The 26534-nt window shown below is 37.7% G+C and overlaps 1 protein-coding gene across 1 annotated transcript in view; it reads left to right on the top strand.

Moving 5' to 3' along the window:
- The window catches only part of white (protein), a gene marked incomplete at its 3' end in the record, with an annotated part of 414981 nt that overhangs the window by 181040 nt on the left and 207407 nt on the right, over window positions 1-26534 (top strand). The window contains 1 exon segment of the mRNA NM_001191034.1: window positions 15153-15291. Coding sequence (NP_001177963.1) covers window positions 15153-15291 — 139 coding nt within the window.

The raw sequence follows: 26534 nt of genomic DNA, 5'->3' as shown, positions 1-26534 counted from the left end.
TAATATGGGAACCACAAACGAACTCGGGGAAAACCCACAGGTGAACCTGGAAGTTGAAACCTTAAGGGTGCCTACAACACAAGACGGTGGATATCCAATCCACAAATCAAGCAGCAGTACCAGTATAGGCAGCGCCATGAGTACTGCAGCATACCGATATGACAAGAACGCAGCGGTAGAAGAAGTGAGCCAGACCATAAGGGATTAGCTACAAGCCCACGCCAGCCTGCGATACAAGCTACGGGAGGTGCGTGAAACGGCCATGGAAATGACCAAAACCCTAGAAAAGCAAAAGGGCGTGAATATCAAGATCCAAGAAGGCTTACCCTTAATAGGATCTATGATGATCGAAGCTTTCACGCTTCTTGACCAGATGGAAGATGTCGCGAAGAGGCAGTCCCCCAAAAAATCTAGTGAGGACAATGCAAAGCCTCAAAAAACGGTAAAATCAAAGAAGAGGGTGCGGGCATCATCTGATGGAGGCAGCGGTACCCCCGCCAAAAAAGACAAGAAGGATGTAAGTGCTCCCTCGACAAGTAGGGACAGCGAGTGGAACGGCCAGACTTCACATGGTCCGACATAATGGGAAGTAGCTGCTGGCAGGAAGGCTAAAAAGAAACAGAAGGTAAAGCCGGAGAAGATCCAACCAAAAAAGAGAGAAGAGAGGGCTCCACGTCATCGGACAGACGCCATTCTGATAAAGCCGGAGAGTGGCAAGACATATGCTGACATTTTGTCTCTGATGAAGGCACAGGTAAAGCCGGAAGAGCTAAACACGATGATTAAGTTTGTTCGCATAACAAGAGAAGGCGGCGTTCTGGTCGAGGTGGGCAAAAGCAATGACGAAATGAAGTCATTTCAAAAGGCCATCCAAGAAGCAATCGGACAAGCAGGCACAATTAAGGGCAAGATCTCCAAGACAGTACTAGAGATCACAGACATCGATAGTCTTACGACGAAGGAAGAGATCAACAGTGCTATCACAGCCGCAACAGGCTGCGGCAAAGAAGATGCCAAAGTCCATCTTGAGTTTGAGCCAAACACGAGAGAGCAGAGGATGGCAGTGGTCGAATTGGACCAGACCAAGGCCGCCGCACTGCTCAGAAAGGGAAAGATTTGCATCGGCTGGGTAAATTTGCGATCGAACGCAAGCGGATCTACGAGGCTTGCTTAGCATCGAGTAGCATCTCGATTGCCGTGGAAGAAAAAGAAATAACAATGTGCAATTGGCAGACTAGGTGGACCGATTATCCAAAGGCTAGATGGACTAGGACCCTTATAAAAGATGTAGATCCGTGGGTGGACAGGAAATGGCGGGAGATCAACTTTTACCTTACCCAATTTTTCTCTGGTCACGGATACTTTAGGAGTTACCTGTTCGCGATGAACAGGGTGGCAACACCAGGGTGTAAGTACTGCGATGACAACCGGGACGACGTTAGACACACGTTTTTTGACTGCCCCGCTGGGCTGAAAATCGTAGAGTACTGAAGCTGACAATAGGGGCGTTCACGCCCGAGACTGTAGTCGAAACGATGCTTGGCAGCAAGCAGAATTGGGACAAGATAACGATGTACGTGGAGCCGGTTCTCCGCGCAAAAAACAATGACGGTTGTTTACAAGACTGGTTGACGGCTAGCATAGCTGAAGACAGGTGACCCCCCGAAGGAATGCGAAAGCGAAAAATAAAAACTCCCTGCACCAGGCACTGGTTGTACATCTCCAAGAGCAGCTCAGGCCGTTGAAACGCTACGATTCTGAGCATTTCCATAGGGGGATGCCATCCAGTCCTGGTGCCCGGCCACTCTTAAGGGACGAAGTTGCCGCGATGAGTTCGCCTTCTAAAAAAAGAGGTATCTCGTCTTCCGGTATTTCCGTTGCTTCTGTCTGGGATCTGATGGTGTGTGTGGGAAACAGCGCATCAATTAATTTTTCTATAGGTTCCGTGCGTTTCATTTCGCCCATATTTTGTGTAACGATCGCGTATTTATCGCCGAATAGGTCTTTCTCGATGTCGTCGATTATCTTTGTCCAGCAGCGGCGCTTACTCTTTTTTATCGTGTCTCTGAGAATTTTTCGCGATTTGTCCTATCTTTTGGAAAGGTCCCGGGCTTCAGGCCTATTCTGTTTCCAGGCTCTTTGAGTTTCCAGGCCCTTCTTCTAGCATGGAAATTTTCTTTCCTAAGTTCCGCAATGTCGTCTGTCAATCAGTACACCAATCTTCTCTGGTGGCTGGTAGACACCCTGGGCATGGTAGCATTGCAGATCTCAGTAATCAGATTAGTAGTTGTCTCTACTTTTATCTCTACTCTTTCGCGTCCGCTTAATTCGTGCGGGATCCCATTGGATGGAAGGTTACATCCGGTATGGATTCCCCAAAGCCTGTTCTACGGTAGGTAGTGGTAATACCCTCGTTCGCTACTATCAAGGTCAGCCTAGCTGCCATCTTGAGGATGGCTCTGCCTCTTGGGTTCGTCATTGGCATGCCCCGTTCCGTGGCCCCCGCGTTAAAATTGCCCCCGATAATGATTCTCCCGGGGACCTCTTTAATAGCGTCCTCCAATGACCCTAGTTTCCTTGTAAAGTCGGCAGTTAGATCCGGTGACAGATATACACTGAAGAATGATATGCGACCCATCCTTCCCCTTACGTAGTTTTCTCCCGTACCCGTATTCGCCAATCCGTACCCGGGCACCCAAATGGCTGCGATTTTTTCGCCGTTTGACACCCAAAAGGGTGGGTCTTGATTCTTGTATTGTTCGCTGATCAGTAGGGCGTCCACTTTCTGCTCCCTAATGTGTTGGGTTAGCAGATCATATGCAAGCCTACTTCTGTGCAGGTATCCTTGAAGTATCCTCGCCATTATCTTTGGGTCTTGCTTGCATTTAGAGACGTCCAGAAGACTGCGCACGCTCTGATGCCTGAAGTGTGCATCGTCCTGTCTTTAGGCGTCTTGGCGTCTTTGCAAAGAATACACTTTATCCGTTGGGTCGACACATTCCAACAGCTAGTGCTCCGAGTGTCAGGACCTTTGCATTTGACTTTTACGCGTGATGCTCGCTTGCACCCACACTCGGCAGTTTACCTAACCGATGCGAATCTTTCCCTTTTTGAGCAGGGCGGCGGCCATGGTCTGATCCAATTCAACTACTACCATCCTCTGCTCTCTCGTGTTTGGCTCAAACAGATGGATTTTAACATCCTCTTTGCCACAGTCCCTCACGGCCGCGATAGCGCGATAGACCTCTTCCTTTGTCGAAAGTCCATCGATTTTCCTGATTTCTAGTGTTATCTTGGAGATATTGTTCTCAATCGTGCCTACTTGTCCGATTGCGTCTTGAATAGCTTTTTGCAATGACTTTATTTTGTCGTTGCTCTTACCTACCCCCACTGGAATGCCATTTTGTCTTGTTTTACGGACAAACTTGACCTCCGTATTCAGTTATTCCGGCTTTTCCTGCACCTTTATCTGTCCCAGAATATCAGCATGAGTTTTGCTCTGGTTTTATAAAGATAGCATCCGTCCTCTGACGTGGAGCCTTTTCTTCTTTCTTTTTCGTTTGGGTTTGCCCCAGTTTGTTCTGTTGTTTCTTTTTTGCCTTCCTGCTCGCTGCTACTTCCCATTGTGTCTGACTACGAGAAGTCTGTGCATCACCCTCGCTATCCCTACTTGTTGAGGGTGCACTGTTTGCTTTCTTCTTGCCTTTTTTGGTAAGAGTACCGCCGCCTTCGTCAGATGGTACTCGTGCCCTCTTCTTCGACTTTGCCGTTTTTAGGACTCTGCATTGTCCGCTCTAGGTTGTTGGAGAGGCTGCCTCTTCACAGCATCCTCTATCTTGTCAAGAATCGTGACAGCTTTGATCAACATTGATCCTATTAAGGCTAATCCATCATTAATCTTGCAGTTCACGCCCCTTTGCTTATCTAGGGATTTGGTCATTTCCCTGGTCATATCTCTCACCTCCCTTATCTTGTCACGCAAGCTAGCATGGGCTTGTACCCATTCCCTTGTATTCTGGCTCTCTTCGCCTACCGTTCACTCTCGTATGGATATCCTGCAGTACTCATAGCGCTACCTATACTGGTACTGATGCTTGATTTGTGAATTGGATATCCACCGTCTTGTGTTGTTGGCACCCTTAAAGTTTTAAATTCCAGGTTCTCCTGTGGGTTTTCCCCGAGTTCGTTTATGGTTCTCATACTATAAGCATTTTTCTTCATCCCAGCATGTGTCTGACCCCTGGATCCCCTTGTCTATGGGGGCAGCTGACGGCCTTAACACGCTTTCAACTCTGCGAGGTAGGCGGATATCCTGGAGGCGCTGGAAACAACCTTCCGGGTGCCTGCGTACAAGTTGTTAAAGACTACTTACGAGACCGTTATGTAACATATGAGACGACTGATGGAACGCGACGAAAACGACTGACAGCAGGCGTCGCACATGGCTCAATTCTGGGTCCTAAGCTCTGGAATGTACTGTACGACGGTTTATTAAGACTGGACACGCCTACTGATATGTGCCTTATCACATACGTGGACGACGTGGCGGCTGTAATTACAGCACGAAACTCTGACTTGGCACAGCTAAAATTGAACCAAGTGATGAGACACGTAAGCACATGGATTACAGAACATGGACTGAAATTTGCTCTACAAAAGACTGAGTTGCTCCTGTTTACAACAAAACGAATTGACACGATTATACCGATGACAATTGGGATGGAGCAGGTGACGACCAAAAGCGAAGTTAAGTACCTGGGGGTAACTCTAGATACAAAACTGACCTTCTAGGCTCACATACGAAACGCAGCGACCGAAGCAGCACAGACAACAAAGGCTTTAAGCAGACTTATGTCCAACACACGAGGACCGAAGACCAAGTATACGCCAACTACTTATGAGCGTTACTCACTCGATCATGCTCGATGAACGAGCGAAAGCTATGACAAGCGTGCAACGAATAGGGGCGCTGAGAATTGCGTGCACGTACCAGACTGTATCAGAGAATGCAATATTTGTAATAGCAGGCGTTATACTGATCAACCTTCTCGCGTACAAGCGGAAACGTCTATACGCAAGAAACACGAACGTCGGGAGGGCAGACGCTGCGACGGAAGAACAAACAAAGACACTGGAAGAATGGCAGACAAGATAGACAACGAATACACAAGGACGACGGACACACAGACTGTTACCTGAGGTGGAATCGTGAAACGACAGGAAGCACGGCGAGATGGACCTTACCCAATTCTACCTTACCCAATTTCTGTCTAGATACGGGTACTTCCGAAGGTATCTTCATAGAATGAACTGAGTGACTTCACCTGACTGTACGTACTGTGGACAAGCTTGGGATGACGCGGAGCACACATTTTTCGTGTGTGACCGTTGGATCGAGCTACGACAGAGATTAGAGACACTATTGGGAACGACGATTACACCAGACAACGTGACGACACTTATGTTAACGACCAGAGATGCTTGGACAAACATTGCATCATACGTTGGTGATATCTTGCGAGGTAAGAAAGCGGATGGATGTTTGGAGAACTGAGTGAATGAGAGAAAAAGTATGTCTGCTGGACATTAAATAATTGGAATATCAAAGAATGAGTGCGTGATAAAGGTCACGCAAAGACAGCGGCCCAGCCTAAAGTAATGTGATAAACAGTGCCGGGCTGGTGTCGGGCGTACAGGAAGACGTGTGTTTAGTAAGTAGGGACCGCCGCCGCAGCTGAGTTTCACACTTGGCGCTTCAGTCAGGAAGTACCAGTTGTTCGTTACAAGGATTCACTAACACCTCTCAAAAAAAAAAAAATAATAATAATAAATAATAATAATAATAATAATAATAAATATCGGTAATAATTGCATTAAACTGAATAAATAAAAGGTGCGGATACGTGTTTGACTGATGGTTTAGTTTCGATAAAAAAGGAAAAGCAGGTTCGTATTTTCTGTAGATATATTTTAATCATGTGTGGCATTTACAATATTTATTGAATGATAATTTACAGTAATAATATTTACTTAGGTGCCATAAATTTTTCAATTACAGTTTCTGATATTATATTACAATACAGCGTTCATAGATCACTAAAAATTACTCAAAAATAATTTTTATTAAAATTCTTGTCAAAGTTAGTGTTGATATTGTATTTTTAATTTTAGTAGGTTTCGAGCGTAAATACTGCTTAACATAGGGTTTAGTTTGAGGGAGTACAGGTTTTTCGATAAATTTTTCATAGACATTATTAATAATATCGGTACTACACTGTAACACTGCAGAGGCTATTTTTACACATGCCTCAATTGTGTAGTCGATATACTCAATCATATTAACAATTCCCTCAAAAGTCATCTTCTGTGGAACAATTGCAAGAGTGTAAGCTTTTTTCTTATTGTATAATTGATATTGTACTCGTTCGTTAGTGATTATTGATGTGTAGCTAGTGGTGGTCTTTTTCTCGACTTTATCGAGTCATATTGTTTTGGTTCCATATGAAGATGTAAAACTCAGTGTAATTCCGTTGAACAAGATTTACGATAATTTTTTTCTCATTTCAATGTCGATTCATAATGCACAACTGTAGTTTCAAGGTGGACAATGAAATTCTTCAGCAAACATAAAATTGCTGAGTGCGTACGTTAAGTAGATCAGCGAGGTTATGAATATGCCCAAAAGTGAGGTGCAATCAGGCGATACTAATCACTCAAACTGGACTCTGCTACGATGCTCCGGGCTGTCGACAGAGCTGTCAATAATTAAGTCGCGAAATCGATCTAACAGTATAAAGAATAAATTTTTAATTGAAACTACAATCGTGAGTTATATCTTATTAATATCCCTGCACACGACTAGTCGATTGTTTCTAACAACACTAGCAGCAGAGCCGATAGCAGAATCAATGCAAAGTAAGTACAATAACATATTAATAGATCGGGTTGTGACTTAGCAGTGGTTCCGGTACGAATCGAACGCTAGACGTTTGTTATAAAATAAGGAAAACTTACAAACAGATAAAATATATCAGAACATTTATAAATGCAATAGAAACAACTACAAATCTAAAAATCTAAAAAAGCAATCTAAAAATAAGACAAAAATTCTAAAAGTGACTGCGTTTTAAAACCGTATGAATCAAGTTTTGCTGAGTGCGAATGTAACCTTTTTCTCAAGTTTGCTCAGTAGCAACTTTCCCCTAGATCTACTAAAATAGCGGTCAGTCTTCTTGATCCTAAAGCTCGCTGAAAAGTGACTCATCCTGTGATCTGCATAAATAGCGATTACTCATTTCCTAAAAAGCACATAGTAGCACGAAAACTCTCTAGCCTTGAAAATACGGTTTATAAACAGATTTATAAAGTTATACCTAACTAAACGGAAATAAATAAAATATAAAGAATGCAAAAGCAATCAAACAAGAAAAATGTAAAATCGCGAGTTCACAGAAAATTTAAGTGAGTGACCTGTTTGCGCTCATCGACGGTCGCACTTACCTTACGCTGCAGTGTCAGCAAGGTGATAGAACGCAGCGCTTTGGATCTGCAGCGCTTGTGTAAGTTTAAAAACCAGGTCAATTCACAATATTTGAAACATGTGCAAAACAATTAATTTCGTGCATATTCTAATTTGCTATGTAAGAAGTGAATTTATTTATCGATATAAACGCACGTATTTCATTCAATGAACGATTCAATGATTATACTAGTGTGGTAGATACGGTGAAAAAGAATAATCACAAAAGAGGTGGTGAAAGGATATTTTTACGGAAACTATCGAACGAAAAATCTAAATTAATAGAAGAATTAAGACAATTAAACAAGAAAATAGATTTATTTTTCCGATCGCAAGCAGCTAAAAATAGTAAACAACCAAGTAGAACGATCAGAGTTCTAAATGAAAATCGGTAATAAATTTGAAGAGTTATTTGATTTTGCTACGGCTGAATTGAATAAAAATAAATAAATTTTAGAATAAGATTTTAGAATCACGAAAAATCAGTTCAAAGCCTAAAACCGTCCAAAGAATACTTATATAGTAGAGTCGACTCAAATTACTGTGTCACGCGTATAGCCGCGGTAATTGAACTGACCGAAACTTATGTAGTTTGCAAAAACTCGAAAAGTAGGCCACGTATTGTTATATAAGTAGGACAACAACGATTTGTATGCGATATAAAAATTAAAAATTCGCGCTGAATAAAATTTTGCAATGAATAAAATGATAACTAAAAGGAGAGCACCAAATGAATGGCAATCGGAAAAATCTACTAAGATAGAAATTAATAAGGAGCGTTGTTCGTAATAACACTTAATTGCAGACTCAAATAATAATTCCCAACTATCAAACACTGTTTGCGAGAAGTAACAAAGTAATTCGATCACCACCAGCAAACAATATAACTGCACAAAGAGAAGACGAAGAATCAGTACCCAATACTAAAACATTTAATAAAACAACAGTTAAAAATATAGACAAATCAGAGCATGAAACAAATTTAGAACAGACAAACAAAGAAAATTTTACAGGGGCAATAAAAAAGGCGATTTCAAGACGTAACAAAGCCCATTTAACTATTGATATACCAACTACGCCTAATAAACAGGAATTTACTGAAATATCTAAAGAAGAACAAAGAGTAGCACCAGTTACACCAGGAACACCGCTGACAGCGATTAGAAAAGCAGAATATTGGAAATTTGATAATAGTTCAAAGCAGGCATATTGTTGATAGACATAGAAGGTTTTAACGAGCAGACAAGTCTAATTGGCAATTTAAAAAAAAATCACAGAGTACATTTGACTTTAATTTTAATTTAGACAGCTTATTAGAAAACACCATAGACGGCGAGGCGCTAAATGATCGATAACAATAAGCGCCACCGCAGTTGCGTTTATCGCAAAAATATTTAGCTAATCTAATACCAGAATTTGACAGAAAATCTATGTCAGTTAATGAATATGTAAAAAAATTAAAGCATAAAAAAAGCAAATTAAATTCCAATAGTTGAAATTAAACTAAAAGGCGATATGTACAGGGCTATGCTATGTTAAATGCAGAAGTTAATAATATTCAAGATTTTATTAAAGCTGTGTGACAGATTTATTTATCAACTGATAAAATGGCAGCACTTTATGAAAAAATAGCGAAAAGTTTGCAAAATTCAGACGAAACGGTACTCAGTTTTGCTAACAGATTGTAAGAATTAGTATTGTAAGTAAAGGACAGTAAGAAAGTAGAAGCATACACAGCAGAAAAAAAACAAAGTTTCGAAACTAAAATAAATGCTGAAACTCTATTAGCCTTTGTAGAAGTATTACGGCAGAAAATACGTTTAGAATTAGGAGCAACGAGGGATTTAAGTGATGCTATACAAAAGGCAATAGAAGTAGAGATGAGATTAAACAGAAGAGACTTGATATTTGGCAAAGCAAATGAAGTATTTTGCAGTTTCAGCAATCAAGTGGCTATAACAGGAAACACAAGCGTTGCCATATACTCGTGTCAGATTTGTTAAGATTATGGACATGAGGCATAAAGTAGCCCGTGTTTACTGCAAAAATAAATTCTGTAATAATCACGGGCATTTAATAGATGCCTGAAAAATGAATAGAATCAAAGGCAACCATTTCCAATATTGCCAAGTTATGGGTCACACTGTAACTCAATGCTTATTTATAATAGAGTACGAATTGTGTTGGAAATGCAAAGAAAGCGGACATAACCCTACTTATTGTAAAAATCAAGAACAAATAAGTGGAACGTGTGAATTCTGCAATGGCACAACTCATACAATAAAAGAATGCCCAGATATAACATGCAAAAGATGTAACCAACGGGGACATGTATTGAAATACTGTCCAATATTAATGAATAGAAAATTTCTAATGTGTGCAATTTGTAATAAAAATGATCATGAAGCTGAACAATGCAAAGAAGAATATCAATAGCACAACAAAGAACAAAAACATGTCGACAGGATATCCAATGCTAAATTTGCAACGAAAAAGGTAATTCAGGAAAATACTGCCCCAAATTAATGGCTCAGCAACAAACTACGAATAATTCCAATGCCTCATATAAAAATTAAAATTACAACAACTATAATAGTTACTATAGAAAGTGTTGCATCGCAACATTTTATCCAATGCTAATTGAGCATTGAACGTGTACATATTACGTTTTGCGCCTGCGCGCACCGAATGAGTGTGTGTGTATGTATGTGCCTACTGAGTCTAGCGCGGTGGCAGCACCGCGCGTTGCTGCCTCCGCCATCTTGAGCGGGACTCTCCCGCTCTTTCGCGAGGCTTGTCCGTCAGTCACCGACTATCATTCGAAGCGTGCGGAGCTCCCTTGCGACCCTGTCTCCTAGAGACTGTCGAGCATACTTGCTCATATCGAATCGTTCTGTCTCTTAGAGACTGCCAGGCATTCTTGCCTACATTCAAATCGCATTTATTTGCCTCGAAATTGTGTATGTGTATGCTTCGGATTATAATTTCGTTGTACCTAACCGTAGAACCACGTGTTGGTCGTGTGCGTTGCGCCATTGTTCTTCGCGACGTCACGCCGGGCTTTGTTCGTTTTCATATTTCGTATTAAATATTAATTCTTTTCTGTTCATCTTAATTTAAGTGTATTCAGTGTAGTATAATCATAAAATGAAAAGGGTTTTTATGCCAAAAGTCTTTACCCTGTAATTTGGTGTAGTGCAATTAATAGAACCACTCATTCCTTTCTAAAAATTCCGAAATAAAATCAATTTATTCTAACTAGGCCTTTATGTGCTTCCCACAAAAAGGCCACGATTATTCAGAAAGAATAACAATGATAATAATCAGAACAAAAATTCAAATAATCCTAATTAGAAACAGATAATTTGCGAGTATTCTAAAGTGAGAAGACATTTAATACAAGAGGGCAAAAAATTAAAGAATTTAGAAAATATGGTTCGAAGGCGGAAAAATTGCAGTTATTGTAAAGAAGATTGTAAGACACACAGTAGAGCATAGTCAAGAAATCAAATCATTGGAATCAAGGGCAAATAAATTTTGCAGCTATTGCAAAAATACAAACCATACGATAAAGGAATGCCTTAAATTGCAGATCAGCAAATGAATCGTGTGGGAAACAAGTAAAGCCTCCTCGGGACGAGTGGATGAGAAATAATGAGGCTAATGCACTTGAAACAGATTATGACACAGCAAATTCAATAAAAACAAGAGATTTATATGAACAAAATGTGTCAAATACAGAAAAGTCGGAGAAATGCGATAGCGAAGTGAACGTTACGGATTCTGAGAAACTAGAAGTATATCATATAAAATTAAATAACGAATAAGAAGTCAGTAATGATACTCAGGCGGGAATAATAAACAAAAATAATACAGACGAAAAAAAGCCAGAAAATTTTAGAGAATTTTTGGAAATCAATAATAAGAATATTGAAAATTGTATATATAACATTAACGTAGGATTGCAAGAGGAGCAAAACTCGCAAGAAATCAATGCTAAAGCAGAGAATGTAATTCTTAGGACATATTAACAACAATGAAAGAAACTGAAGAAAAATTGTCGAAAGCCGAACAAAAATTGATGTTTGATGGAAAGAAATATCAATATATTATTCGATATTGACTATATTCCTAAAGGAGCTCAATTAATGGACGAACTGGGCATAGATGAGAGTTTAATTCTAACAGTAGAAGCAATCGATGCATTAAAGAGGACTCAACAAGGCAAACTGAAGATACCTAGTAGGCAGGAAGTATTACGAAACAAATTACAGATGAAAAATGGTGGTAAAAAGAAACAAGAAAGAATTGAACGAATCACAAATAGATATTCAGATGTGTTCTGGATCGAAGGAGATGAATTAGGAACGTGTAACGTAGAACAACATGAAATAAATTTAACAACAGATAAACCTATTTATGCAAAGCAGTTTCCATTAGAGCACAAAAAGAAAGGGAATGCCATCAATAAAACAAAGAAATTAGTCATAAATAAAGTAATCCGAAATACAAAAAGCCTATTCCATGCACCGACATTAGTCGTGCCAATGAAAGAACTTGTAACGAAAGAGAAGAGATACAGGTTAGTGATTGACTTCAGGGCACTAAATGAGGTCACTATAGCGGACCCTTATTTACTTCCAAATATTAACAAAATTTTAGATTTCATTGGAAACAAGAAATATTTTGATTTTAGACTTAAAATTAAGGTTTCATCAAGTGAAAATAAGATTTTTAGATATAGAAAAAACTGCGTTTAGTGTACAGCCATTGGGAAGATTTGAATTTCTTGTTTGAGTGATAAATACAGTCCTAGCCGAATACATTCATAAAATATGCTAAAATTATATTGACGACATTATTATTTTTAGAGATTGAAAGGAAGAATTGGATGAAAAACCTAATATAATAGCAGAAGCATTGTTAGCAGCAGGATTGAAATTAGAACCAGAAATGTGAATTTGGTAAAACAGAAGTTTGTTTCTTAGGGAATATAATTAGCGAAGTTGGGATAAGGCCGGACGAAAAGAAAATAGAAGCCGTTAAAAGGTTTTCTATACTTAAAAATGTAAAGAGAGTAAGACAATTTTTAGGATTTACTAACTATTATAGAAGATTTATAAAAAACCTTGCCGATATTACAAAACCATTAACAATATTATTACAAAAAGATAGACCGTTTATTTAAAGAAAAGAACAACAAACAGCTTTTGATAAACTGGTAAATATGTTATGTTCTGCTCCAGTTTTACAATATCCACAGTTTGACAAACCATTTATAATTACAAGTAATGCAAGTCAATATGCCCTAGGATGTGTTATTTCTTAAGGTGAAATAGGCAAAGAAAGACCTTTAGCTTATGCATCTAGATTATTGCAACCAGCTGAAACGAAATATGCGACAAATAAGAAAGAGGCTTTGGCAATTATGTATGCCATAAAAATTTTCAAGAGTTATATATATGGAAATAAATTTGTGATTGTAACAGATCACGAGCCATTGGTATAGTTAAAATCGGTAGATAATAATAAAAGAGTACAAATATGGATATTAAAATTGTTAGACTATGAGTATGAAATTATGATGAGGTAAAGCCGGGTTAAAATAACTTTTCACACGACTTATAAGAATTGAGAAAGACGACGAGTTTATTGCAATAAAATTAAGCTTAGAAATAAAAGCGACTAGGTTGTTCGGCGGCCGAGCCGAAAATGACGAACGGGTGCGCGCTACCCGTTAGACACGGTGTGGCGTCGGCTAGGTGACGCTCTCAGCTCGATGGCAGCCGGACTTGTTATGTGAAGTCGGGCCTGGGCTGGAGCGTCTGCTTACGCCGGCGCTAATGTTGCCCAGCACTTACCGCCACAGCTACTATCCCGCTAGTGCCAGACGTGCTCTGCGTCCAGAACGAAACGGTTTCCTTTGCTTTTGGAGAGATGTGGCGGCGGCCTGCGGAGAAGATGTTAGAGGCGCCAGGGCAGATGGCACCAGCGCTCGATGAGTCGGTGCGAATATTGCTGGTGCTGAGTTCCCCTGGGTGGAAGGCCCTGCCTCGGGCGATGATTGCGCGGCGTACGTGGGTGTGCCTGCGCTGATGGCTCAGCTACTGGTTGTGCCTGCGCTGGAGGCGCGGCTGTTGAAAATGCCTGCGCGTCTGGTGCGGCTGCTATAGGTGTCTGCGCGTCTGGAGCGGCTGCTGGAAGGGCCTGCGTTCGGCGCGTGGCTGCTGAAAGTGCCGGCGCTGTTAAGATGTTAACTACCTCCAGGTAGGCCGGCTTGAGCGACGACATGGAGATAGTTTTGGCTAGTATGCGCTTAGAGTATATACGCGATCATAGTGCGGGAGGCATGCGCACTATGATCGCGTTTGCTCGAGCTTGTCTCGTTGCACGAAATCGTCGTCAACCAGTAGATGGCGCGACGAGTACCTTTTTTATGTACGACTGTATCAATTCACATATTACAGCAAGAATAAGCATATGTATGACATTCCGGGCTGTTGACAGAGCTACCAGTAATTAAGTCGCGAAATCGATCTAACAGTATAAAGAATGAATTCTTAATTAAAACTACAATCATGAGTTATATCTTATTAATATCCCTGCACACGTTTAGTCGATTGTTCCTGACAATACTAGCAGCAGATCCGATAGCAGAATGAACGCAAAGTAAGTACGATAACATATCAATAGATTCGCGATAAGGACGTAGGGAACGGGAGAGAACAACTCGGGAAAATAAACGAATCATGATTAAATTAAATTAAGTAATAATATATTGTGCGGCTAATCTTGTTTCTACACAAATGCGCGCCGAGTCATTTCGATGTTGACTCGGCGTGGAGAGTATCTCGCGAAGCGTACGCGCGCGAATGAAAAGGCCGATACTCGGTGCTGCTGCACCAAGTCACAAAGCTGTAGCCGCTGCTACTGCTGACGCGATACAAACAAAAGGACTCATCCCTACTTACTCGCTGTCGCTGTTCTCGGTAAGCACGGACCACACACTCACACATACTCTACGCCGATGGTGTTGCTGGCTCACTCGCAGGAGCTGCCGTCCTCTAGTTCGGTCGCTGATCGACAGGCCGAGTCGTCCTTCACTATGGAAGCCGGAGTTGGCAGGGACGTCTTCTTCTCGCGTTTACACACACTCTCACTCTCTCGCACGCTATCGGTCGTTGCTCGATTCAGTCAGTCTCACACAAGAGAGCTGACGCATTCGCAACTATGGATGGAAGCTATCTCTCTGTCCAACGGACCGCGACCTATATACAAGGCCCCGAATCTTGCCTCGCGCTTGCGCAACGTCGCGTTTTAACGATGCGCGAATCTACCCGATTTCGCACCTCGTTACACATTATAATGTAAGTAGGATAAAATAATATGTTAAATTATTTTTCATTGCTTTATAACGAAGCAAACACATAACAACACTTTGCGTCGGATTACAGAATCGCACGGCAAAATTCTTAGCGACCTCTTAGAATAGAACCTTTTGGAACAAAATTACTCACACAAAGGATCTCTGTTCTATACTTTCAGGCTCGTAGTGCAGATAATTTATTTCTACATGAAATGTTGCCGAAAACCACTAAAATTGTTACATGACATGTTGACATTTTTATTATAGGTAGAGGAAAGACAATAATCACAACATTGCATCAGCCCTCATCTGAATTATTTAGTATGTTTAGTAAAATACTATTGATTGCCGAAGGACGCGTAGCTTTTATGGGATCAACTGAAGAAGCTGACGAATTTTTTAAATCGTGAGTAATTAATTATAAATCACATTTAAATACGCTGACTTTATATTCACAAGTTGCTTTTGATACTTTTATTTTTAAAGTAGTTTGAGAATATCTTAAAGATAAAATGATGCATTTTTTAAGGAATGAAATTTGCGATGCATTCGACATTGAAAGATCTTATTTTTGGCTCCAATTTAAATTTCTAATTTAAATAAAATTCATGTTTGCATATGAAATGCATCATGAGTATCTCTTAATTGCATCACTGAAATTTGAGTTTAATTAAGCGAAAATATTAAAATTTATAATTAATATTTGAAATACTAAATTATAATAAATTATGTAAGTGCATATGGTACAGAGTGAGGATTGATGGTGTCAAGTAAATAAAAATTCATATATTTATGATTATATAATAAATGGTTGTGACATGAAGCCTTTATTTTACTTTATTTATTGAGAGATAAATCCGAGTAGATACAAGGTTCATAACAATATATGTAGTTTCACATCCCTTCGCTTTATTTGACAACTAGCCTAAAGACTCGCTCGTTCACGTTTGGTCGTAATATCAAAATTGATATTTTTTAACTTAATTACAAAGAACGAAATAAATATTAACATTTATAGGAGATATATCACAACATACAATAAATATAATTAAATTAAATAATCAAAAGTTATTATAAAATTAAAAAGTAAATCAATTTATATCTTTTTTAATATACAATCAAAGACTCTAATGCTCCTTGTATTTCAATCCTAATTTTTTTTAATATTTAACGGCGATTTACGCATCAAAATCACTAAATCAGAAAATTATAAAAATTTATCAAAAAAGTCACAATTATATTTATCCTTGTGTATTACTACTTTGCACTCAACGAAGACGCATTTGAATTTGCATCGAAGTATAAAGTACACTTGCAGTCCCGCTGCTAAGACTAGTACATTTCTCAATTTGTATACGTTTGATTCTCTGGTAACAAAACTATTCAAAATTTTCCAAAATTCCACACCATCTTTTTAAGTATTCACTTCTATCGGTTGTCCCCGAGACAGCCACATTTTTTTTAATCCTTCAAAACACGATAACATTTGCACCACTATAAGAACCGATTAATCACGATCTCACAGTATTGTTTGAATACCGATTACGATTACAACCGACTATTATCAACCTTAACTCTAATCCTTTGAAACACGATTACATTTGCAACACTATAACAACCGATGATTAAAAAAACGCAAAATAGTGTTTTTCAAAAATCAAAAAATGGCCATATAAAAAATAGTTGAGAAAATAAAAAAACTGTTTTTTCCAAATTCAGAATCCAAAAATAGATATGCATGTCAAATTTTATTGATATTGACGGAGTAGTTCCAGAAATATTACGACACACATCCACACACACACGCACACACACACACACACACATCCATACACTAAAAAGTATTTTCCAGAAGTTTTGACGAAACTCAAAATTTTTTGTTTATATTTTTCCCAAATTGTTTAAAAAATAAATTAAACTATTCTATATATTCAGGTATAATGTAAGAAGGCCAAAATTCAGAATTTCCATTTTTCAGCTACCGCAGACTTACTTAAGGATTTGGGTTTCGAAGGTTACTTTTACACTAATAGATATGCTGTAAACACATATAGTTTCCAGATGAATGTAGGGTTTTACAAAAAAATATTATTTAAAAAAGTTGTCTAAAAATAATCAACAAAAATTGTTTAAACACTTTAAAAAGTAACAAATTTTATGTTAATATTCAGACAACTTTTTTAGTTTTACAGTCTGGAAATCTTAACTGTAATATTTAAGAAATGTAAGTGTAGCGGACAATGTAAGCTTGACCAATATATTTTGACAGTTATTTATAAAATTAAGAAGTATTTTTAAAAGCTTACAGTAATTTAGACGGCCTCTCAGAACATAGTGGAAGCCTTTTTGAAGCTTGTATTAAATTTTGCTCAAACTTTCATAAAATTTTTAAAGAAGTTTGCTGAACGCTTACTGTAATCTTTTTGAGTAAGTTAAACGGCTTCTCAAAAAATGGTAAAAGCTTTCAGTAAGCTTCAATAGACATTCACTAAATCTTTCATAAAAATGTTTAAAAAGTATCCCTGGAATGTTTAAGTAATCATTCCTGAAATATTTTTTACGTCAAAGTGTCGCGGTCATTTTCATCTTATAGGAAGGTTACATGATAGCTTTTTAAAAGATTCCACGAAACTTATTCAAATTTTTTTACAATATTTGTGACAGCTTACTGCAATCTTTCTCAGTAGCTTGAACGGCCTTTCAAAACATTCTTAAGCTTTCAGTAAGCTTTAATTGATATTACTGCAATATTTAATAAAATATTTTAAAAAGATGGTATTAGTAACTAGTAACTAGTTAACTAGAAAGTACTAGTAATATTGACTGAAATATTTCTGAGGTTTAAGTGTCGCGGACATTTCCGTCTTCCAGGAAAGTTACACTAAAGCTTTTTGAAAGGTTTCCAAGCTTCCGTGGAAGCATCCAGGAAGCTTTACCTAACCTTCCATGCTATGTGGGATTTGCAGTCGCTATTGTATTTAATATTTGCCTATGATTAATATTAGTAAATTCGAGAACATTTTATTAGAATGAATGATATATTTAATTTATCATTTTTTTAATATCAAGATTCTAAAAATAAAATTAATTGTGACATAATTGCTAAAATTCCAATCATGAGAAACGTTACTCACGCAATAATATTTTGAAAAAATTAATATTGAAGAACTTGAGGTATTATATACAGAAAGACTTCGTTAAGAACAGCAGTCATCGATAAATTCTTTTAGAAGCACACTCGAAGAAAAAATAACTGCTAAAAATTAATCAAAATATAATAATATTGTGACCGAGCCTGAACGTTGCGCGATTCGAACACCAAGAATCGCGCATAGCGACCTTAGCAACGAGATCAACGACGTCGCGGATGTTGTTGTTTATGTTCAGTCTGGTTCTGTCAGCTGTTGAGAACGAACGCTGATGTTTACGTTCGAATAAAGAGTCCGAGTTCAAGAGTGATTTTCTATAAATAACGTGTTGTTATTTGTATTACCCGAACCTGATCATAACATTTTTGGGGCTCGTCCGGGATACTAGTGTTTTTTTTTTGAGTGATTATTTTATGCATCTTCGATCTAGCAAGAGTCTTCCAAGAACATCACACAAGCCGGACGCTCCAGCACAATCCATTGATGATTCACGAGAAATGGATTTATTGGATCTTGAACAGAAGAATCTGGAGGACACAAATGTTTTCGGACACACACAACACTGGTGGCTGCTATTAAGGAAATAAACGACTTGAAGATACAACTAGAAAACGAACATACTCATCGAAGATTTGGAAGAATAGGACTTGAAGATACAACTAGCAAACGAACATACTCGAAAAGATTTGGAAGTCCGCTTAACTCAACGTTCTGTGGAAGAAGTAAACCTTTCCGACGAGCTTCGACGACGGGATCAGGATTTTCTGTCCGAGAGACGGCTTCGCGAGAACTATGAGGAGAAAATGAAGCACCTGGTTGAAGACAACGAGAGACGGTCAAACGAGGCATTACTCGCAGAACGGTCAGAGTGGACAAGGAAACAACAGGATCTCGAACGTCGATTAACTAAGCTAAGTCGTTCAAATATTTCTAACACAAACATGAACACAAATTCTGCTATAGCGACTGGCACATCCTATAGGTTAAGGTCTAATAATGTATACCCACTAGACACTACACAATCAACACAAAGTATTAATTTAGGTTATAATCTCAAACCAGATAATTATGATGGTACAACACCACTGCGTGAGTTTTTGAATCAATTTCAATTAATTGCTAGACCAAATAATTGGGATAGTGCTAGGATGATGGTTGCTTTAGCTGCTTCTTTACGAGGAAAAGCTAAATCTGTTCTTGATAGCTATAAAGATACTGATCCAATAGATTTTGATAAGTTAAAATCAAGTTTAGAGTTACGTTTTGGTGATGTACATTTTGCACCAACGTATTATTTCCAATTTCAGAACAGGCGTCAACAACGGGGTGAAGATTTTCCAACATTAGCTGCTGATCTTATGAGATTAGCTGGTTTGATTTATCCTGATTGTCCTTTTAAAACTCAAGATAAAATCGCCTATGCTCAATTTGTAATTGCTATTTTCGACAATTCAATTCGGAAAATTCTTCAATTAGAAAGAATTGATTCGTTTCAAATTGCTCTGGCAAGAGCTATGGAAGTTAAAGTTATCGAAGATCAGGACAAGCGACTTCAACATCTAGCTTAGAGAAATAATTATACCTCTTCATCATTTCCAAAGAGTGTTAGTTCATCTAAGCCGCCAGGCAGACAGAATTTTTAAGATTTTGTAAAAGGAATAGAGTGTTGAAATTGTGGTAAAAAAGGACATTTTAAGTCTAATTGTCCGACTTTGTCAACCAATCAGGGAAACTAGGTTATGTTAAACTTTCTGGAGCGAGTTTAACTGAACTTGACAAGACTCCAACAAACTCTCACTCTTATCGGATTGATTGCCATGTTGGAAGAATTAATAGGAACTCTAATAAATTTTATTTTGATGGTTTAATTAATGATAAAGCTTGTATTTTTAAAGTAGATTCTGGTTCTGATGTGCTATTACAAATTCAAAATTTGTTGAATCAAAAGATATGAGAATTCCTATTAATTTTACAATACTTAAGTATCCAACTGGAGAAAAGGTACCAGTTGAATTTTTGATTTCAGCGTCGTTAAAATTGGGTGATCATGTAGCTAATTTAGATGTTTTTGTCGGAAATATTATTGATGATTGTATACTTGGAAGTGATTTTCTTGATGCAACTGGTATTACAGATTTAATTACTAAAATTATTTTAAATACTCCAAGTTCAATCATTAATAAACAAATTTCAGGAATAGTCGATTCTAGCAAGGTTGTACCAGACTCATTACAAGAAATTTTTGACAAGAACTCAGAGAACTTGGATCAAGATCAACGTCGGGAGTTTGCGGATCTTCTACACGAATTCGAAGAAATTTTTCAAGACGATGACGTTACTGGAAAATGTAATTTGGTTGAACACAGAATTCAATTACTCCATAATCAACCAACTAAACAACCTATTCGAAGACCCCCTATTCATCAAATTAAGGAATTAGATGAATGTATTACTGAGATGCATTCTCAAGGAGTCATTGAAGAATCAGATAGTTCGTATTGCTCATCTGTAGTTCCCAAGAAGAAGAAGGATGGAAAAATTCGTTTTTGTATTAACTTCCAAAAAATGAATGCAATTACGATTAAAGATTCGTACCCTCTACCAAGAGTTGATGATACTCTTGATAAACTTGCAGGATATTCGTGGTTTCGTACATTGGATTTGAAGAGTGAATACTGGCAGATCAAGATTTGGGAAGAGGATAGGAAAATCACGGCTTTCTCAATTGGAAAAGGTTTATGGCAATTTAAGGTTATGCCATTCGGATTATGCAATGCACCAGCGACTTTTCAACGTTTGATGGAAAAGTTACTCAGAGATTATCTCTCAAAATTCTTTGTAGTTTATTTAGATGATGTCATGGTATTAGAAAAGTCAATGAGATGATATCCAATTTAAAAAAGGTATTTGTTCGTTTTCAAGAAGCAGGTTTACGTCTAAATAAGAAGAAATGTGTTTTCTTCAGCAGACAAGTCGAATATTTAGGATACATTGTTTCTGAAAAAGGAAAATCAGCTGATACACAGAAAATTCAATCTGTTGTAAATTGGCCAATTCCTCATAACAAAAAGGCTGTGTTGAGTTTTGTGAATTTCTGTGGTTATTATAGGCGTCTCATTAAAGGATTTGCTGATATAGCAAAACCTTTGTATAAATTAACTGGAAAATCGACTAAGTTCTTTTGGTCAGAAGATTGTCAAAAAGCTTTTCAAAATTAAAAGAGGTTCTTACAAAACCTCCAATTTTGGCATTTCCTTCTCTTTCTTCTGAATTTATTTTAGATACTGATGCTTCTGATCATGGAATTGGGTCGGTTCTTTCTCAGATGCAAGATGGAATCGAACGAGTCATAGGTTATTATAGTAGAGTCCTTTCTAAACCGGAGAGAAATTATTGCGTCACTCGACGTGAACCCCTCGCTATTATAGAATCGTTAAAACATTTTCATCATTACCTTATCGGTAAACCTTTCATCGTTAGGACTGAGCATTCCTCTTTGACTTGGTTATTATCGTTTAAAGAACTAGATGGACAATTAGCTCGTTGGTTAGGGAAATTAGATCAGTATGACTACAAAATTATTCACAGGAAAGGTAATTTACATGGAAATGCTGATGGATTTTCAAGACGCCCTTGTGAAGATTTTTCATGTAAATAGTGTTCCAGAGTAGAAGAAAAATTCAATGAAGAGACTATTTGCCGTATTATTTTTGAAGAAAATACATCGGAAGATTGGAAGAAGAGTCAAGCTAAAGATGATGCTATTTCTTTTATTTGTCAAACGAAGGAATTACAGAAAAAACCAGCATGGCAAGAAATTTCTTCGATGGATGAATTCACTAAAATCTATTGTTCACAATGGGATTCATTAGTGTTAATTAATGGAATTTTGTATAGAGAATGGGTTTCAACAAATGTAGATCATAAAATTCGTCAATTGGTTGTTCCTATAGATAAAATCAAAGATATTTTAGAAGAAGCACATGATTCACCATCTGGAGGACATTTCGGAGTAAACAAAACTTTAGATAACATTAGAAAAAGATTTTATTGGGCTACTTGCAAGAGAGATGTAGAAAATTGGTGTAAATCCTGTGAAGTTTGTATTGCAAAGAAAGGTCCTCCAGATAAAGGCCATGGTGAGATGAAGATTTACAATTCAGGAGTTCCATTCAAACGACTTCAAATGGATATTTTATGTCCCTTTCCACTTTCTTCTTTAGGCAATAAATACCTCTTAGTTGTGACAGACTGTTTCACGAAGTGGGTTGAAGCTTTTCCTCTCTCTAATATGAGAACAAAAACAATTGCTGAGATTTTCGTTGATCAGATTGTCTGTAGGTATGGGGTACCTTTAGAAGTAACTGATCAAGGAACAAATTTCGATTTGAAATTGATTAAAAATTTTTCTGAGTTGTTAGGAATTATAAAGACAAGAACATCACCATTACACCCACAATTAAACGGACAAGTAGAAAGATAACACCAAATACTACTTCACTATCTCACAAAATACATACACGACAATCAGAAAGACTGGGATCGCTGGGTTTCACTATTTTTCTGTTAGCTTACAGGTCCTCCAAACATGCGACGACCGGAGCTACTCCAGCTGAGATGTACACCGGTTTTGATCTGAAGCTTCCTTTGGACTTAATTCGAGGGTGTCTACCACAGGAGGTCGAGATTAAAGGAGACGGAGACTACGTACACAGGCTTCGGAGGAAATTCAGCAAGATCCATAAAATAGCACGAGACCGAATTAACTTACAATCGGAAAAGACGAAGTCTTGGTACGACAAACGAGCTCTCAACGTTGAATATTCCCAAGGACAAAAAGTTTGGTTCTTCAACCCGCGAAGAAGTAAAGGAAAAGCACCAAAACTACAGTCGAATTGGGAAGCACCTTGGGAGGTTGTGAGAAAAATCAATGACGTCGTCTATTGTATTCGTCGTTCACCAAGACATAAATCCAAGATAATCAACATCAATCGTCTAGGGAATTACACTGAGAGAGATACCCATCAATGAAGACTGCTCTGCTCACGGTTCTTTTGAGCTGTGGTTTTTCCCGTGGGCGTGAAGGTAAATACCGGAGCAGGGACTTGAGGTGAGGTTCCATGGCATGTCAACTTCCCCCCTCTTGTCTGAAGACCGATTTCGACCGACCCTATGATGAGAAAATAAGAAGGATGATTGAAGTAGATTGTTCAAGAGACGGGTCCGTCTTAGTCCTGTTAAGTGATGATTGGAATGACGTCTGTAAGCATTGCTCGGTAACTTGATGCCTAGGATGGGTCAAGGTAGAGGATTTTGATGTCAGTTCCTGTAAGTCATCATTGGATTGTAAGAGGATCAATCCGCTTGAAGGATGGATGGTTATGATTGTCGGGACGACAATCTGAAAAGGAGAGGGCAATGTTGTGACCGAGCCTGAAAGTTGCGCGATTCGAACACCAAGAATCGCGCATAGCGACCTTAGCAACGAGATCAACGACGTCGCGGATGTTGTTGTTTATGTTCAGTCTGGTTCTGTCAGCTGTTAAGATCAGTTGTGTTTACGTTCGAATAAAGAGTCCGAGTTCAAGAGTGATTTTCTATAAATAACGTATTCTTATTTGTATTACCCGAACCTGATCATAACAATATAGATAATAACAATGACATTTTTTCAACGAATTTCTAATATAATACTTTTATCAAATTGAAAATAAACGTTAACGTTGTATTTAAATTTTTATTCCACAACATTTCTTTACAGTCTTCTTTAAAATAAAGGACACATGCATATGTAATATCTATTATTTTTATAAAAAAAACGAATTTTGAATATAATACTTTTATATAATATAAAAAATAAAATAAAATTCATTAAATTAATTTTACGAACAGTAAAAAATTTTAATACATTTTCTTTGTATTTACATATATTAAAAAATATATAAATTGATCTACTTTTTAATTTTATAATAACTTTTGATTATTACATTTATTAAATATTATAATATAATTAGGAGATATATCGAAACATATTTATCATATGTTTTAATGTATCTCCTATAAATGTTAATATTTAGTGTAACGGGCGGGGGTAGCGCCCGTAAGAGGTAGTCGGCGCAAGTGCAGGGTAGTGCGTCGTTGGCTCAGTGGTTAGAGCACGCGCCTTGAGATGCCGGGGACGTGGGGTCAAAACCACCTCGTCGCTTTACTTTTGTACGAATTAGTTTCCAGATACCCCGTTACATTAGATTGAACTTTAATATATTATTCACGGTTTTTGGATTAACATGATATCATCTGGTAAAAATTGGTTTGTATAATTCTTTTCTTGCTGTCCATACTCTTTTTATTTCATTAAATTTATACATGTATGGTATATCCATGTATAATTAATTTCTTGCATTTTCATTATTTTGATTAAGTAGAAACCATGCAGTTAACGTTAACGTAGTATTAACATTTTTATTAAATAACATTTCTTCACAGCCTTCTTTAAAATAAACATATTGTTCATTCATAAGATGTACTGCTAATCTTTACATATATGACGTTTGCTTCAGGAGGACTGACATACCTGGTATTATTATATTGCTTAATTTCATCATAATTATAATCTTCTTTTTCATTTTCACATTCATTATAAAAACTAAAAGACACATAAATGTTACACATTTTTAAAAATTTGCAATCATTGTCTTTAAAACAATATTTAAATAATTATAAGCAAGAATGAAATGTTTTTAAACCAAAGTTGTTATTTTAATAGATTGCTTGTAAGGTTTAACATGTTCGAATGTAAGCCAGTAGGTATGCCTATGTAAGTAAAGCCTATGGAAAATGACGAGAATTTAGCTTTAGAAGAAAAAGTTCCTTATTGAGAATTGATAGGTTGTTTACTTTACGGAACGCAAATAACCAGACCTGATTTGTGTTATGCTATTAATTTCTTTAGTCGATTTTAATCATATCCTAAAATTTTGCATTGGAAAGGTTTAAAAAGGGTGTTGCATTGCATAAAGGGGATCACCGATTTTGGAATGTATTATATTGAATCAGAAAATATAAGGGAAAGCGTGTTAACTGCATATGCTGATGCAGATTGGGCTAATAGCATCGATCAAAAGTCTACGTCAGGGTATTTGTACAAGTTATTGTCGGCAGATCACGCGACTGTGTCGACTCGACGTCATGGGCGCTAGGAGTAGTCGGTATGGGACGTATGTCGGGTGTTAGCGCCTATATTCCAAGACTTCCTCCCGATTACACTCGACATCGTCAAGTCTTCTTCGTGATCCGCTAATTAGCCGTCTTCTGTTACGCCTCTGCTCGTGGTCATGTTGGTGAAGTTACTCTATAACATGAAAACTGTATTAATTATCTAGTAACAATTTGGCCAGTCTATTGTGGCTATCAGAGGGCTAAGGCTTAGTGAAAATATCTGCTCTTTGCTCCTTTGATTTGATCCATTCTATGTTTATATATCCTAATTGAGTGCATTGTTTGACATAGTCCTCACAGACTCCTGGCATATGCCTTCGTTTATTACTTCTATCCATCTTTGTGCAAGCTACTGCTGCTTTGTTTTCGCACCACAAGATGAGTGGAAAGTACATCATATTTGGAATTACTTTCAGTGACAAGCACATGCTGATTGATTCCCTACAGGCATCACTCATGGCTACGTATTTGGCTTGGCACGTAGACAGAGCTACGTTGACTTGTTTGTACGTTCTCCAGGCTATGGTGTCTCCGTACAGAGTGACTACGTTGCCACTAGTAGTGAGTTCTTGCAATCCGCAAAGCTTGCGTCTGAGAAAACTTCTATTCCCTTATTCAGGCCGTTGTAAGTTAGCTGCCAGTTTGCAGAGTAGCCAATAAACTTGAATATCCTGCTAATCATTTTCCATTCGTTCTCAGTTGGATTCTGCTGATGTCTGCTTAGGACATTGACTGTATAGGCCAAATCTGGCCTTGTACCTGATACCAGATACATCAGAGAGCCTACCACTTCTCTGTATCCACGCTGGTTAACAACTTTCTCGTTCGTCAGTTCGTTCTCTCGTTGCTTCCTTTGCTTATTAAGTACTTACTTCGTCACCATGTCGCAATAATGACGTAATAATTTCTGGGTAGGCTTGCTCTACTGCATTGTAAAATAGACTTTTCTTAGCTGTATCAGTCATTTTGTCTATTCCTTTATTGCTTTCGTATTTTCTAACGAGGTCTTCGAACCTTAAATAGAAATTAAACGCTGATTCTTTGTCTTTATTCGTTTATTAGTGTGAGTATTGTTTCTAAATTCGTTTCTATTCATTTCTTTAATTTTTTCCAGTAATTCTACTGGGTCTTCAATACACATAGTATACAGGTGATACTTATCATCTATTTTATTCAAAATAATTTTTCGTACAATGTTCTTGTCGTGTTCAAGTTCGTCTTGGTTTACCAAGTTGTGATCGTGTCTTTCAAATATATAAAACAACTTTCGTGATCTTAATTC

This window comes from Nasonia vitripennis (assembly GCF_009193385.2).
Source record: "Nasonia vitripennis strain AsymCx chromosome 5 unlocalized genomic scaffold, Nvit_psr_1.1 chr5_random0008, whole genome shotgun sequence".
Taxonomy (NCBI): domain Eukaryota; kingdom Metazoa; phylum Arthropoda; class Insecta; order Hymenoptera; family Pteromalidae; genus Nasonia; species Nasonia vitripennis.
The sequence above is the reverse complement of the archived record's forward strand: the minus strand, read 5'-3'. Positions and strand labels throughout refer to the sequence as shown.